The sequence below is a fragment of the Xenopus laevis genome, chromosome 3S (assembly GCF_017654675.1).
Source record: "Xenopus laevis strain J_2021 chromosome 3S, Xenopus_laevis_v10.1, whole genome shotgun sequence".
Classification (NCBI taxonomy): domain Eukaryota; kingdom Metazoa; phylum Chordata; class Amphibia; order Anura; family Pipidae; genus Xenopus; species Xenopus laevis.
The window spans coordinates 7,903,828-7,919,868 of record NC_054376.1 but is presented as its reverse complement, the minus strand read 5'-3'; the positions used below and the strand labels follow the sequence as shown (position 1 = coordinate 7,919,868).

The window sequence follows — 16,041 nt, the reverse complement described above, 5'->3', positions numbered from 1 at the left end:
TGGAGACACTAGGACGAGATGGAAAAAGTTTATTAATGTTGTCCTATGTTTGGCCCTTCAGTTGTTAAAGTACAAAATCGTCTGCTTTTACGATGTAGGGATTTGAGTTCAAGAACCATAGTTTGAATGGTCCTACTGTATGTAAATAATGTTGCCTTGGACATGCCCCACCGCTAAAGACAGCCCCGATGAAATCAGAAACTTTCATTAAATTTAGTCTTCTCTTTAATGGACTGACTCCATTAAAGAGAAACCCCCCCCCTCCAGTTCTCATTTCTAGTACTTTTTTACTTTAATCCACAGATAAGTAATGCATCAGAGCTGGCAGCACATTCAGGGAACAGTTGTTCCACAATCATGAAGGTGGAGTTAAAAAAGTAATATTAGATATGGGAAATAGCAGGTGGCCATGAACTGCTTTTAGGATGTAGGGATTTGAGTTTAAGAATAGCTCAAGAACCATAATTTGAATGGTCCTTAGTGATGGGCAAATCTGTAGCACTTTGCCAGAAAACGTGCGAATTTACCCCAAAATCTGTGAAACTGTGAAAAGTTTGCGAAACGCATTGAAGTCAAAATAATTTTGACGCACAACAATTTTTCACACAAGCGACAGTCTTTATCCGCGTGACTATTTTGTCCAAATGCATTAAAGTAGATGGGCGTCCAAATAATTCTGACGCACGACAATTTCTTTTTTGTTGCGGTGGATTTTTTTGCCCGCGAACTTCTGCCACAGTTTCACAAATCCACAATTAGGCAGTATTTTTATGTATTAGAATGGTCCTACATCAGAGGTAAGAGGGAGGTAGTCCAGTAATGTGAAATGAATGGGACTCCCAAAATGCTTGCAGGGGGGCCTCGGAAAGTGAAGTGAAGTGACCCAAACATTTCCTGGTTCTATATGGCACTGGTAACCTTAGCTTCTCCAGTTACCAGAAAAGTAGAGGCAACATAAAAGAGGTTTCAAATGCCCAATGTGTGAGCCAATAGAAATGTATGAAATAGTTTTGTCACATGAAATTATTAGCATGTTCACACTCCACTCTATGCAGCTCTATGAAATTCAGTGGGACCTAAAAGTAGTCAAGGAAGTTGTCAGGAGAAAGAAAGAGGCTGCTCTGATGTTCTTCTGCTTAGGAAAGATTTGAGAAAGGTTTCTAATTGTTTTCCTAAGCAGAAGAACATCAGAGCAGCCTCTTTCTTTCTCCTGACAACTTCCTTGACTACTTGGTGGTCAGACTGGTCAGAAACTGACCAGCAGGTGGCGCTGTTGGAACAAAATCCATTCATATTAACAGCACATGTATCCCTTAATATCTTGGAATAAAAAGAAAATAATGAATGTAAATTACAAAAGTGTTTGGAATAGCACTCTCGTCAATTTTAACACTTATTTTAAAGGTTTACTTATCCTTTAAAGGTAAACCATTATAATATTTACAGCTTAATTTTGCAAGAAAGCTAAACGGTTGCAAAATAAAATTGAAAAATGAAGTCGCTCGCTATAAACGATGACTGGGAGTCCAATCTCAGAGCATAAGGATTAAATCACATATCAGATAATAGTGATTGCATACCTCAGCCAGATACATGAACATTATCAATCATTTATAGACACAACAATATTCGCTCCCTAATTTTTTCATGTATCTCAGTACGATGTTCTTCAACATGTTGGCCTTTATAAATAAATTGTAATGTAATAAATACGATATGACCATAACAAGTATGGGGTGCCACACAAGTACACACAGTAAATTACTCTGGTTATAAAGATAGTCAGTAGGTTGAAAAGGAATCGTTTGGCCCTTAATCTATAAAGCTGCATCGTACTTGTGACGTTTTTGAAATGACTGGATAGCCCTCTGTTATATGGCAGAGAAGAAATGGTAGAGTTCAATGGACCTTTATTTTTGACTGTGTTTTTCCTAATGGAAATATAAGACGTTGACTGTATAATAAGTTACTCAATCTTTTAGAAAGTTGTGCTGGTTGGCTTGCAAACCTTAGATTTGTCTAAAACCATATTCTACTTCTCAGACCGTCTACCACCTTTTCCATAGCCCTCCTTGTAGAGTTATACCCAACATATATGAAGTCAAGTAAGAGTTTTGTTCATGAGACATGAGTTGTCAAAGCACAATTCAGCAGAAATTGTTTGGGTTATAGTAGCCCTTTAACTGCTTGTCTTTGTTGAATAGGGATCCCCAACTTTTTTTTACCTATGAGCAACATTCAGATGTAAAAGAAGTTGAAGAGCAACATACGCAAGCAGAAAGTTCCTGGGGTTGCCAAATATGGGCTGTGATTGGCTAATGGTAGCCTGGCAGCCTACAGGAGACTCTGTTTGACAGTACACATGGTTTTTTATGCAACCAAAACTTGCCTCCAAACCAGTAATTCAAAAATAAGCACCTGCTTTGAGGCCACTGAGAGCAACATCCAAGGGGTTGGTGAGCAACATGTTGCTCATGAGCCACTGGTTGAGAATCACTGGTATATAACATGAGGGTCCCAGTTTTCAGGGGCCTGACAACAAATTTATGTTTCTGGGTTACACTTTATTCTATAGCACTCTGTGTGTTACTGGCAACCCTAGCAGACCTTATCCTGAGTAACCACTCAATGTTTATTGGTCCCTCCTTGCCTTCTCCTAAATCCTTCTGGATACTTGCAGTCATAATTTATAACCTTCTCCAAAAAATGCACGTGGTTTAGCAGGAAATCATTAAGGATAGTTTCAGGAGAGAAGGGAACAGTGAAGGCCCTTCCACTTACTTTACTTGTAGCGATATAGAGGCTGATATACTTATATAAAGGTCATATAAAGGTTAATATACGTATTCCCCTATACACCTCTGAAGTTGTCTATCTAGAGATCTACAAGCCAGAGTAACTACAAAATGGTTAATAAACCCATCTGGTATATAGCCAGTAGTCTCCATGGATAAGTTTAGGATTAATTGTCTACCAACACCATAGTCATGGAAAAATGACCCAGCTAGCCATGCACCCAATGATGCTATATCAAAAACCACTGACTTCCAGACTGTGTCCCGTTCTGGCATCTGTTAGTGAATCAATGGCTATTTAGGCAAGACTAAATCTGCAAGTTAAGCCTGTAACACTTTCAAAGCTCTGAATGAGTAAAGCAACAAGAAAATGACCGTATATTCAGCCCTTAGTATTTCCACCAGGCAAAGCAATTTGGAATATTAACATGTATATTTACCCTTTACAGATTATATCTTGAGTAAGGTTTCTGACAAATGGGTTACTTTCTTAAAAGCTGCATCCTTGGCAATCTTTGGTTTGAGATACAGTCACATAAAGAACATTAAACACAAATAACAAAACAAACAATCCCGTAGGACAAGAAAAAAGCCAAACACAAGCAATGATCATGGACAACTTTGACTTGGTTTGGTGCATGGTACCAAACTCAACTTTGTAGGTAGCCTGCACACTGGTATTCAGCAATATGCTGGCAATTCTCAAGGAAAATAAAACTCAATTCACCTTGGAGGGGTGTGGCTTAAATGCAAATATCTCAAACTACTGTACTGTAACTGTAAGGTCATTGTAAATTGGATTAAGGGCAAGCAAAAATACAATGTATGTTCTTCTGCTTAGGAAAGAATTGAGGTGTCTAATTATTTTCCTAAGCAGAAGAACATCAGAGCAGCCTCTTTCTTTCTCCTGACAACTTCCTTGACTACTTGGTGATCAGACTGGTCAGAAACTGACCAGCAGGTGGCGCTGTTGGAACAAAATTCATTCATATTAACAGCACATGTATCGCTTAATATCCTGGAATAAAAAGAAAATAAATAATGAATGTAAATGACAAAGGGCTTATCGTTATTTCATGATAAGATGGCAACCTTACTCTAGCATCCCTGACAAATATAGAATCCTTGGCAACTTGAACAACATGTATAACTGATTTAACCCAGAGATATTTAATGGCTACTCATCCCATAGACTTCAGTCATGCTTGTATTTGCAATTATTTATACTGTAACACCACTCTCCAATGCCTTGTCCCCAGGGTAGTGACATTGTAGCGGCATATTCAACGAATATCCTTTAAAACGTGATAGATTAAATGAAAATATTTTTGCCACTTGTAAATAAAACTTGTATTGGGTCCACTCACATATAATTCAACCTCTCACACATCTTCCCTCATACACGCAACCCTCTTAAATCAACTAAGGAAAAAATAAAGTCCAACCAAAAAAAATAAACAGCAAACAGTAAAATCGAACACTTCCCAGCTGTGCTTTTCCTTGCAGAGTGCATTGTCTTAAGGCATAGGCACATGTCTCTTTATCAACAGAGATGTTTCAGCCCAGAGTCCCAACAGACAACTGCTAAGGGTGACCATGTGCATTCTGGACTTGGATGAGGAATCTATAGAGTGAATAGGACATGAGAAAATAATCATTATTCATTATCCAACTGCTTCTTACCTGTAGAAGCTGTACTGGCAGATGAACTAGACAGAGTTAAGAAAGGGATAGATGCCTTCATTTGCAAGTGAGAAAATACAAGGCTAGTGATGATAATCCTATAGTATAAGGTAATTCAGGGACTATGGAAATGGGATTTAGTGATGCTCCAGTTGTCTTATTTCTACCCACACCAACTGTAACCTGCTCTCAACCAATCTAGGCATGAACCCCCTACCTTTACCTAACCCAAGCACGACCTGTAGGGGGGTAGAGTGGGTGATGTATGTTATGGTGAGTGAAAATTACTGTGGGCACATTGCTGGTTGAAACTGTGTGATATGTAAAAGTGAGTTCATTTATGTTTGAGTGTGTTTGCAATACGAAGTGTTATGTGTAACTTGATAAATCGGCCACTAGGTAGTGCAAGAAGGTAATAGAAGTGTGGATGCAATATACGCTCACTGTCACTAGAGGGAGATGGTGAGTCTAGAGGTATAAAAAGGGGACCACACCCTGGTTTTATGGCCTTAGTCTGGAGGGAACGGCAGACTGGAAGAAAAGAGGTCTGAAGTAGCTATAGCAGGCTGAGAGTACGTAAGAGGGAGTATAGTAGGCACTAGGCGTCTGAGCTAGGATAGTGAGCATGGGCCGCCTACTGCCCCAACAAGGAGGGTAGTGGGGATAGTGCCCCGGTGGATAGGGACCCAAGAGGAAAGGGTTTAGGTCAGTAGTATGGTTTGATGGGCTTTGGGCCAGTGGTCTTCCTGTAGGAAAACCTGGTTGGAATAGTAAAAGGGCACCGGGGGGAGTGTCAGACTACTGAGACAGGTGGGGAACAGGAATTCCCGGTGACTCGAGACAAAGTGTGAGTACCCAACCTAGCCATCCCAAGTATAAATCCTCTGGATAAAGGGTTACACTTTAACAAGCCAGTGTGAATATTATGAAGTTTGAAAGTATGCTTCTGTGTAATGTTGGATGCATGTGGTTATGGTGAAGATGGTTGATATAATAAAGCTCCTGGTTATCTGCTCGCTTGGAGTTCGTGTCCTATGTGGGGGAAGAGTGTCCAACAAATGGTTACCTTCCTTAAAAAAAAAAAGCCACCCTGCCACAATGATTTATACAAATCATAACATGGTTTAGGTACAGGGTTAGGAAGGATGGAAGGATCACCACCCTTGACTTCCCCCTCCACTCATCATTTAACCAATGATGGCATCTTGCAACCCACGCACCATATTTTACTTGACAAAGTGCAACAAATTCCTCTCGCTCACCTGTTTGTTGCGCTGATGAAGTTGTAGATAGGCTGTAACTAGGGGTAAGAAGGCAGAAGAGATATATGTGTAGTGCCCCTTCCTCCACTGTTGCACCCTAGGTTCAATTTGTTGGAACCTGTTTTTTATGTAACCAAAACTTTCCTCCAAGCCTGGAATTCAAAAATAAGCTCCTGCTCTGAGGCCAATGAGAGCAACATCCAATGGGTTTGTGAGCAACATGTTACTCACGAGTTACTGGTTGGGGTTCCCTGACCTAGAACATGCAAAGAACACATTTTTGTAGGCAGATATGAGTGCCAGGAGCACCTTACATAATCTAAAACCTAATTATCACCATGAATGAAAACAGCAGATATAGAATCTAGTGATGTGTGGGTCTTTCCCGAAACGCACCCGCTCTCGCTCCACCAGAGCCCGACTTCTGGCTTCCCTTTAAAAACTTGCCGATTACATCACAAAAGGGGTGGAGCAAGCAGGCGTGCGGCTATAAAGCCGGAAGCTGGCAGTTGAAGGTGGCAAGGAGAGCAGGAGGATGAGCTGGACCCGCCTGCCACCCGCAAAGGGGGGAGCGAGGTCGGCCTGTACCTGACCGACCCACAGGACCCGCGGATATCGGGCCAACACATACATCACTAATAGAGTCCACCTTCCAAACCACACCTAGATCTACTTAAGCCATTGTGGATAGTTCCAGGAAAAACAGAACGGTTGTCCTGTATCTCTTACTTGTTTCTATGATGCAGGTAATATAAAAAGTGTATCAAACACAGTAATTAATGGATTGAAAAAGTCACCCTTTGGAATTTAAAGACATATAAAACATGAGGAGTATGTAACTTTTTCAGTATTTAGGTTTCATTGGTGGTGCTATGCTGTTGGGAGTATGAGGACAACTTGAGTGAAGAACTGGTGGGAGCATGTATCAGTTCAGTAGACTGTGGGAAGACACATGAGGTTCACCCTGAGCTTCTGGTCATGAAACATCTCTTGTTTAGGAGATGAATAGATTTACAGATATATATAAGTATATATATTGACACACGCACATATAGCTTCTGAGGCTTCCTGTGTCAGGTAATGGTGGTGCTCCTGCATCTCTCTGAGCAAGGTCTCCAGTCTTTTATAGACACACACTCGTGTTTATCTGGCAGGTAGATCCACTCCCGGCTTGAGAAAGGAACAGTCTCCCGTTAGGACACGCACAGAGCTCATACACCTTTTGACGAGAACCAGAGGAGGAGTAGGAGCCACGTGGTAGCTGTGGAAGCTTAACATTCGGAGCTTGCAGAAGGATCTAGATAAACAAAAAATATGGCTTTGATGGGGCTAAATAAAGGGTATACAGAGCCATGTTAATATATGGATTTCTTTCATAACTAGTGATGGGCGAATAAATGCGCCAGGTGTGAATTAGCTGCAGATTTTCCACATTTCGCCAGAGAATAAATTCGCGAAAATTCACATTTTTTTTCGGGTTTTTTTTTGCCATTTCGCAGCAAATTCACAAATTTTCCGCCGACGCGAAACGGGACAAATTCGCCCATCACTATTCATGACCATTTAGATACATTTATGAAAACAACAACCTATATTTAAGGGTAATGACACACTGAGTGATCTCCAGATATTTACTCCCCCCCCCCCCCATTGAAGGTGAATGGGAATAGCTTACGTGTGAAGTCCATAGACCCAGCGTATAGCCACGATTCCTATTCATTGTGATTTCTAGTTTGTTGTACTCCTGCGAGTGACAAAAATTCTCAGTTGCCCGGTGGATCATTACCCAAAGCAAGAGGTGGCATACTCCCAAAACTTTCTGCCACTGTCCAATCAATAAACGGGTCTAAGCTCAAATATTGAATAATATTCAAGCCACACTGATCCTAACCTGTTCTTCCCCAACCTGGCACAACATAGTTCTATTTACCTTGACCTGCTCATCTCCAATATCAATGGAGGGAGTTATAGCCCTTTAAAAATACAAGTGGCTAAAGAAGTTTTGCCTGTGCCGAAAAAGAAGCTGCAACAGGATGAAGATGGATGAAGGGACTGGGCTGGCACACGATCAGGCCACCCACCTTATGACAGCTGAAGGAGCAACTGGTTGGCCCATATGCACCCATGGGGGCAGATTTACTAAAAGGCGAAGTGACTGTTTGTGAAAATTCGACAGCGTGACGTCATTTCGTTACTTCGCTGATTTATTAGCGGGCGCAGGCGTAACTTCTCTAGCGAAGGAGATAGACTCTAGATGTACTTCGCTCGCTTACGCCTGGCGAAGTTGTGCTCTGGCGAAGGGACGTAACTACGCAAATTCACTACGATTCGGATTTTACTAAACGTTACCTCTTGCGCCAGACTTGCCTTCGCCACCTCAGACCAAGCGAAGTGCAATAGAGTAGATAGGACTTCCTCAAAAAATAGTTACAAAAAAAGCTGGCGACTTTTCATTTTTCAGGGTGAAAGACTGCAAAAGAGCGTAGATTTTTTTCTGGGGTACCCGGCTTCCCCCCTACATTTCCTAACATATGGCACATAAACTATACAGTGGGCACATGTGTAGGGCAATATAACAACTTTATTTTATTTTATTAAGGTTCCCTGGACTTGCGTAATGTAATGTATTTGCTGCAACATATACGTCCATTGTACTTTAACTTCCCGCCGTATGCAAATTACCCATCGCTAGCGCAACTTCGCTTCGCTTTCTACAGTAACGATAGCGCTACTTCGCCAGCGTTTGGCGCCCTGGACACAACTTCGGATTTTAGTGAATTAGCGTTGTCCTGGTGAATCTATGCCTGATGAAGTGTTGCGATGTGAGCGAAGCGGACGCTAGTGCAAATTCTGCGCTTCGTGAATCTGCCCCATGGTTTCAGGTCAACCCCACATCACTACCCCACGCCCTTGTTAACCATAAGGTTACAACCACAATGTTGAATGAGAAATATTCTTCTGAAATATTTTCCTCGCATGTTAATTTGCTAATCATTTGTAAAGCATTATGGCCGATGCATTAAAGAATTTAGCATCAATAACAGCAATTCTGCCACTCAGCAAAAAGTTTCCCTGTTTTGATGGTTTTGCTTAATTAGATCCTGATAGAGCGAAATGATTTGCTAATCGTGTAACGACGCCCTAACATGGCACGAATGATACTGAAATGAGGGTAATTTATTTTTATATGGAAGTTTAAAGCTGTATTAATAGTTATGTTACAGCCATAAAATGCTTTCATTAAAAAAAAGGCAAATTAAGACTTGAATTATTATGGGGCTCTGAATATCTTAAAGGGATAGTATACCCTAATGATGAAAAGTGATAATCTACACTTTATTTTTTGTTTAATTAGTGAAATGTTAATGCCTCTTAAGGGAAAATAAAAATAACTACAACTTTTAATAAGCAGCATTGAAATTTGAATTTAATTCATTTAAATTCATTATTAAATTATTTTAATTCATTTTATTAAATATGGATGTGAACATATTACTTGCATGGGAACAGGCATTTTCCAACAATATCAGTAGCCCCAATTATTTATGATCAAAAAGGGTACAGGTCTAACTGTATCTTTAAAAAATACTTTAACCAAACCAAATGATATGGTGGACCCCTTGTGCGTAAAAGGCAACCGTAGAAAAGGGGAAAAAAACGTTTATTTTTGTGGACAGTAAGGTTTTATTGTGCATTAATAGCTAGGGAAAAGTGTATTGATAATAATTATAAGGTTGTAAGGTGACCTTGTAAATGGAATATAATAGGGATGCACCGAATCCACTATTTGGGGTGGGCTGAACCCCTGAATCCTTCGAGAAACATTCGGCAGAATACTGAAGCGAATCCGCTTATGCAAATTAGTGGTGGAAGGGGGATAACATTTTTACTTCCTTGTTTCGCAACAAAAAGTCACGCGATTTCCCTACCCCTAATTGATTCAGATTTGATTCGGCTGCAGTGGCGATCCTAGAGGGGGGCGGACCCTGGTGCGTGACGCGCAGCCGGGCCCCGCCCCCCTCTGTACGGCCACATATGCCGGCATTCTCAGCGGCGAACGGACTGCCGGGGGGGCCTGAGGGGGTGCGGGCCCTGGCCCGCTCGCACCCCCTGCACCCCCGGTAGTTCCGCCACTGTTCGGCTGACTCCTAATCCTGCTGAAAAAACCTGAATCCTGACAGAATCCTAAACCGAATCCTGGATTCGGTGCATCCCTAGAATATAAACACAAGTGCACAACGACAGGTTGTTCAAACGTTGCTAAATGCTCCCAACGTATCTATAATTATAAAAAAATTATTGATTATTGATAAGGATCTATATTATACAAGAAAAGAAAGTTGCCTTCCCTACCTCCCCGTCTTTTGACTCAAGGCGTAAATCTGTTCTACAAGAAGCTTCCAAGCTCCCGGCCTCAGCATTGATCTCTACTCCTTTGGGTGCCTCCATAATCAAGGTCCTTGTTGGAGATTCCAGTCTATAAAAAAAAAAAACAAGAGGAATAGGTGTTAACCGGAACATAGTGTTCATTTTGTTTTTCTTCAGATGACCCATATTAGTCAACTAAATTAAGATTTGAGAAAGGTTTTTTTATTGTTTTCCTAAGCCGAAGAACATCAGAGCAGCCTCTTTCTTTCTCCTGACAACTTCCTTGACTAATTGGTGATCAGACTGGTCAGAAACTGACCAGCAGGTGGCACTGTTGGAACAAAATTCGTTCATATTAACAGCACATGTATCCTTTAATATCTTGGAATAAAAAGAAAATAAATAATGAATGTCAATTAGAAAAGTGTTTGAATAGCACTCTCATCCAATTTTACATTCACTTATTTTAAAGGTTTACTTATCCTTTAAACAGCAGAACTGATATATTGTGGGAGTAATCACCTGAGCATGAGCAATGGGCTGATAATGTGTCCTAGCCCATGAGTTCAGTTGCTCGTTCCACTCTGCTGCTCCATTGTACGAGCAACTACTGCATTTGCATCTCCGTCAATTTCCCAAGGATGAGGCCAGACAGTGACACTCTAATCATTAGAGTTATTTATGAGGTGCAAGGTATCATTGGCTTCTATTAGGAAACACAACCTTCCAATGAGTCTTCATCAAGTCGGCTTAATGAACCCTTCTCCTCACACCAGCCCATTTATTTCATTTTCCTATCAAGGTTTCCAGTTATCTGTCTTTCTCAAGCATGATCCCTGCAAACGGACTCTCACAGAACACACCCTTTAAACGGCGAAGAAATGCATTGAACGTAACCAAATAAAAGACCAGCGATGTATATAAAATATCATGTTCAGGAAAGATAAACACATGGGCCTCTTCTCCAATAATAAGGCCTCATTTGCATAGAAAATATCTACTTTTCAAGATATTTTAAAACTGCGTATACAGGTATAGAACCTCTTATCCAGAATGTTTGAGATTTGGGGTTTTCCGGATAACAGATCTCTCTGTAGTTTGTAAACATTAAATAAACCCAATAGGCTGGTTTTGCTTCCAATAAGGATTAATTATATCTTAGTTGGGATCAAGTACAAGATACTGTTTTATTATTACACAGAAAAGGGAAATACATATTAAAAACTTGGGTTATTTGAATAAAATGGGAGTCTAACGGAATAAAACAAAAGTACCACCTGCCGTTCCATTTCTTCAGAAATTAATTTTCAGCCGACTGTAGAGAAGGAACATGTTGTGATGTTGCTCTGTTTAGAAAATACAGTTGATGAGCAGCAGCATCTAAAGGTTGTATAAGTAAACCTTTAAAATAAGTGAATGTAAAATTGATGAGAGTGCTATTCTAAGTATTTTTCTAATTGACATTCATTATTTATTTCCTTTTTATTCCAAGATATTAAGTGATAGGTGTGCTGTTAATATGAATGAATTTTGTTCCAACAGCGCCACCTGCTGGTCAGTTTCTGACCAGTCTGACCACCAAGTAGTCAAGGAAGTTGTCAGGAGAAAGAAAGAGGCTGCTCTGATGTTCTTCTGCTTAGGAAAACAATTAGAAACCTTTCTCAAAACTTTCCTAAGCAGAAAAGCACTCTCATCAATTTTACATTCTAAAGGTTTACTTATCCTTTAAATAAGTAGAATCGGCCTCATATTAAAGGAGAACTCCGGCTTCAAAACAAAAATTTGATAAAGAGGCCCACATAACACAGAAACCCCAAATATACCCATCACAGTTACCTGTTTCTTCAAAAAGTATAAATTAATGCCATTTTCCAGGGAAGGAGGGACCAATCACTGATGTTACAATTGTAACAACTTCTCCACAGCTTACAGACAACATGCAGGAACTACATAACCCACAATGCATTGTATTGTGATGTCCCTTTCCTTATTGAAATCATGTGTGCAGGGAATTGTGGGGTTTGGAGGATGCAAGATGAGGACAGCTGGCAGTTGATACAAAGTAAAAGTAGTCAGTCAGCTCAGAAAAGTAGTCAGACAGATCAGCAGGAGAGCAGGGGGCTAGGCTTAGGGAACTGTCAGAAACCATTAAAAATCATGAAAAGTCTGCATATTTTCTTGTTGATGTATATTGCAAAGTTGCTTGAAATTATGTTCACTTTTCAAAAAGCTTAAGTTATGTTTTTGTGGAGTTCCCCTTTAACATAGTAAGTTAGGTTGAAAAAAGTAGGGATGCACGGAATAGCGAATTTCGGATTAGGCCGAACCCTTCATAAAGATTCGGCCGAATACCGAACCGAATCCGAATCCTAATTAGGATTCGGTTAGGCCTGGCAAAAGGATTCGGCCAAATGCAAACCCTGCTAAAAAAGGCCGAATCCTGGATTCGTTGCATCCTTAGAAAAAAGACACACGTCCATCAAGTTCAACCTTAAGTCTATATATAACCTGCCTAACTGCCAGTTGATCCAGAGGAAGGCAAAAAAAAAAAAGCCTCTCCAATTTGCCTCATCGAGGAAAAAATTCCTTCCTGACTCCAAAATGGCAATGGGACCAGTCCCTGGATCAACTTGTACTATGAACTATCTCCCATCAACAAAAACAAAAAAATTAGAAATTGGAACTGATCCATGCTGAAATTCCATCCACATTCCACTCCCACCCTCCTTTGTTGCCCACAAATCCCACTTGGATTGCAGTTTTCCTTTCTGTATTTTTCCAGTCTGATCAACCCATTACTAGTGATGGGTGAATAAATTTGCCAGGCGCGAATTAGCGGCGAATCTCCACGTTTTGCCGCAGGCAAATAAATTTGCGGAAATTCACCTGTGGAAATTGGCTGGCGTCAAAAAAAACTTTGATGAGCGTCGGAAAAGTCGCTCGCGTCAAAACCGTTGCGTGTCCACACGCCCATTGGCATGTTTATCAAGGGTCGAATTTCGAATTAAAAAAACTTCGAAATTCTAATTACGGCCTTTCTGTAATTCAGAGCTTTCTGGATAATGGATCCCGTACCTGTTTTCCTCTCTAGAAAAATAAAAACAGGTATAGGATCTGTTATCCGGAAACCCGTTATCCATAAAGCTCCAAAATATGAAAGGGCCGTCTCCCATAGACTCCATTATAATCAAATGATCCAATTTTTATAAAATGATTTCCTTTTTCTCTGCAATAATAAAACAATCACTTGTTCTTGATCCCAACTAAGATATAATTAATCCTTATTGGAAGCAGAGCCAGCCTATTGGGTTTATTACATGATTTTCTAGTAGACTTAAGGTATGAAGATCCACATTAGGAATGATCCATTGTCCATAAAACCCTAAGCATTCTGTATAACAGGTTTTATTTAATGTTTAAATTATTTCCTAGTAGGCTTAATGTAAGAATATCCAAATTACAGAAAGATCTGTTATCCAGAAAACCCGAAGTCCTGAGCATTCTGTTAAACAGATCCCATACAGCTATGGGATGCGTTCTCCGGGAACCCCATTATCCAGGAAGCTGTCTCCCATTTACCACTTTATCCAGATATTCCAAGTTTTTAAAAATGATTTCCTTTTTCTGTGTAATAATAAAACAGTAGCTTGTACTTGATCCCAACTAAGATATAATTAATCCTTATTGGAAGCAAAACCAGCCTATTGGGTTTATTACATGATTTTCTAGTAGACTTAAGGTATGAAGATCCACATTAGGAATGATCCATTGTCCATAAAACCCTAAGCATTCTGTATAACAGGTCCCATACCTGTATTCCCAAAAATAAGGACACGAGCAAAATTTAATTGTGGCTGTTCAGCAATTTAGTTCTTTTTATGAGAGCAACTTTACTTTTAATACTTACCTCAAAGGGTGAAAGGGTTCGGCCTTGACATATGGCGTTTCAATGGATTTAGGAAAAACCGCGCCTTCGGCACCTAAAATAGAAAATGTGTAATTATTACTTGTGTCAATAATTAAATGAGGACTTGTTCTTATTCCCTTCACCTTTCCTGTTCATTTTTGGCTAAGGTATTTCATGAGAACTAGGGATGGGCGAATTTTATCCGTTTAGTTTCGCCGCCAGCGAAATGTCGTCAACGCCCATTAAAGTCTATTGGCGTCAAAAAAAATTTTTCGACACACACCCCCATACAAGTCTATGGGCGTCATTTTTGCGGCGAAACAAGGCGAAAAAATTCACCCATCCTTAATGAGAAGTCTAAACCATTTAAGTCACATTTTTAGTTGCGTAAAGGAGATGATTTGATCTCAATATACAGGACCGCGACCGAGGAGCTTGTTGAGGACACCTTTTCTTGATATTAATACTTCCCTCATTCATAATATTTGTTTTTCTTTTTAAAAGAAATGTAAAGCCTCAAACCTTCTCACTTTTGCAATTCATATGCATTTTTTCTGGTTTTCAAGACTATAGCAGTTTATATTTGTTAGCCCTTTGATGTTTGCAGGTCAGTTCTAAGCAGAGCAATACCAATATCTTTAATAAGTTCATTTTAACGCAGCCATCCTAAATGACCAGCAGGTGACACTATTGTTTCAAATTCAATACATTAGTAGTTTACAGACTCCTAGGGGGTTATTTATCAAGCTCCGAATATCGGAACCTTGAATAATTTGTATTTTTTGGAGCAAAAAAAAAAAAACGACGAATTTTTCGAGATTTATTAAAGTCCGATGGTCTAAAAACTCAGAATCTGAAACCATCTAAAAGCTCTCGAGGTCCTGTATTAGTCAATGGGGAAGGTCCCAGTGTCTGCGCTGATGTCCATACTGATATCCAATGATTTCGGGGTCTCTGTGCAAAAAACTCTGAAAACTCAGAAAAAATCTTAGTTTTTGCGGAATAGAGCATGTCTGTGCTTGCCAGTCCCCAAATAAGGAGGTGGGATGTGGGAGGCAGGTAAGTGATATTTAGAAGTGCTAGGGAGTGGCAAATGACACAGACTACAATGGGGCTTTGTCCTTCAAGGAGATGAAAAGGTTAAAAACTAAGTAAGCTTTATCAGAAAGGTCTATATAAATACACCAGTAAACCCTCAAAGTAATGCTGCTCTGAGTCCTCTGTCAAAAGAAACATCACATTTCTTTCTTTCTATTGTGTACTCATGGGCTTCTGTATCAGACTTCCTGTTTTCAGCTTAAACCTCCAGGGCTTGGGCTTGAGCATGCTCAGTTTGCTCCTCTCCCTCTCCCTCCTCCCCTCCCTGTGATGTCACACTAAACTAATATGGCAGCTGCTATCCTAAGCAAACAGAGAGCTTCTAGAGCTGTTTACTCGGGTATGCTAAAGCATTCTGCAGAATAAATATAGTGTTAGAGCTTGTACTATTGTGGTTAATCTATTGGCAATAAACTGCTTCGTAGCTTTCCTTCTCCTTTAAAGGATAAGTAAACCTTTAAAATAATTGAATGTAGAATTGATGAGGGTGCTATTCTAAGCAGTTTTGTCATTTACATTCGTTATTTATTTTCTTTTTATTCCAAGATATTAAGGGATATATTTGCTGTAAATGTGAATTAATTTTGTTCCAACAGGGCCACCTGCTGGTCAGTTTCTGACCAGTCTGACCACCAAGTAGTCAAGGAAGTTGTCAGGAGAAAGAAAGAGGCTGTTCTGATGTTCTTCTGCTTAGGAAAGATTTGAGAAAGGTTTCAAATTGTTTTCCTAAGCAGAAGAACATCAGAGCAGCCTCTTTCTTTCTTCTGACAACTTCCTTGACTACTTGGTGGTCAGACTGGTCAGAAACTGACCAGCAGGTGGAGCTGTTGGAACAAAATTCATTCATATTAACAGCACATGTATCCCTTAATATCTTGGAATACAAAAAAAGTAATGAATGTAAATTACAAAATTGTTTAGAACAGCA

At 39.9% G+C, this 16,041-nt stretch overlaps 1 protein-coding gene across 1 annotated transcript in view; it reads right to left on the bottom strand.

Annotated features, from left to right (window-relative positions):
* Positions 1-6,291: 6,291 nt before the first annotated feature.
* The window catches only part of sgcd.S (sarcoglycan delta S homeolog), a 32,482-nt gene continuing 22,732 nt past the window's right edge, over positions 6,292-16,041 (bottom strand). The window contains exons 4-6 of the mRNA XM_041587971.1: positions 14,016-14,088; positions 10,094-10,217; positions 6,292-7,037 (exon numbers count right to left, since the gene is read on the bottom strand). Of these exons, the coding sequence (XP_041443905.1) occupies positions 6,864-7,037; positions 10,094-10,217; positions 14,016-14,088 (371 nt within the window). The 3' untranslated portion in view covers positions 6,292-6,863. The remainder of the gene's footprint in view (positions 7,038-10,093; positions 10,218-14,015; positions 14,089-16,041) is intronic.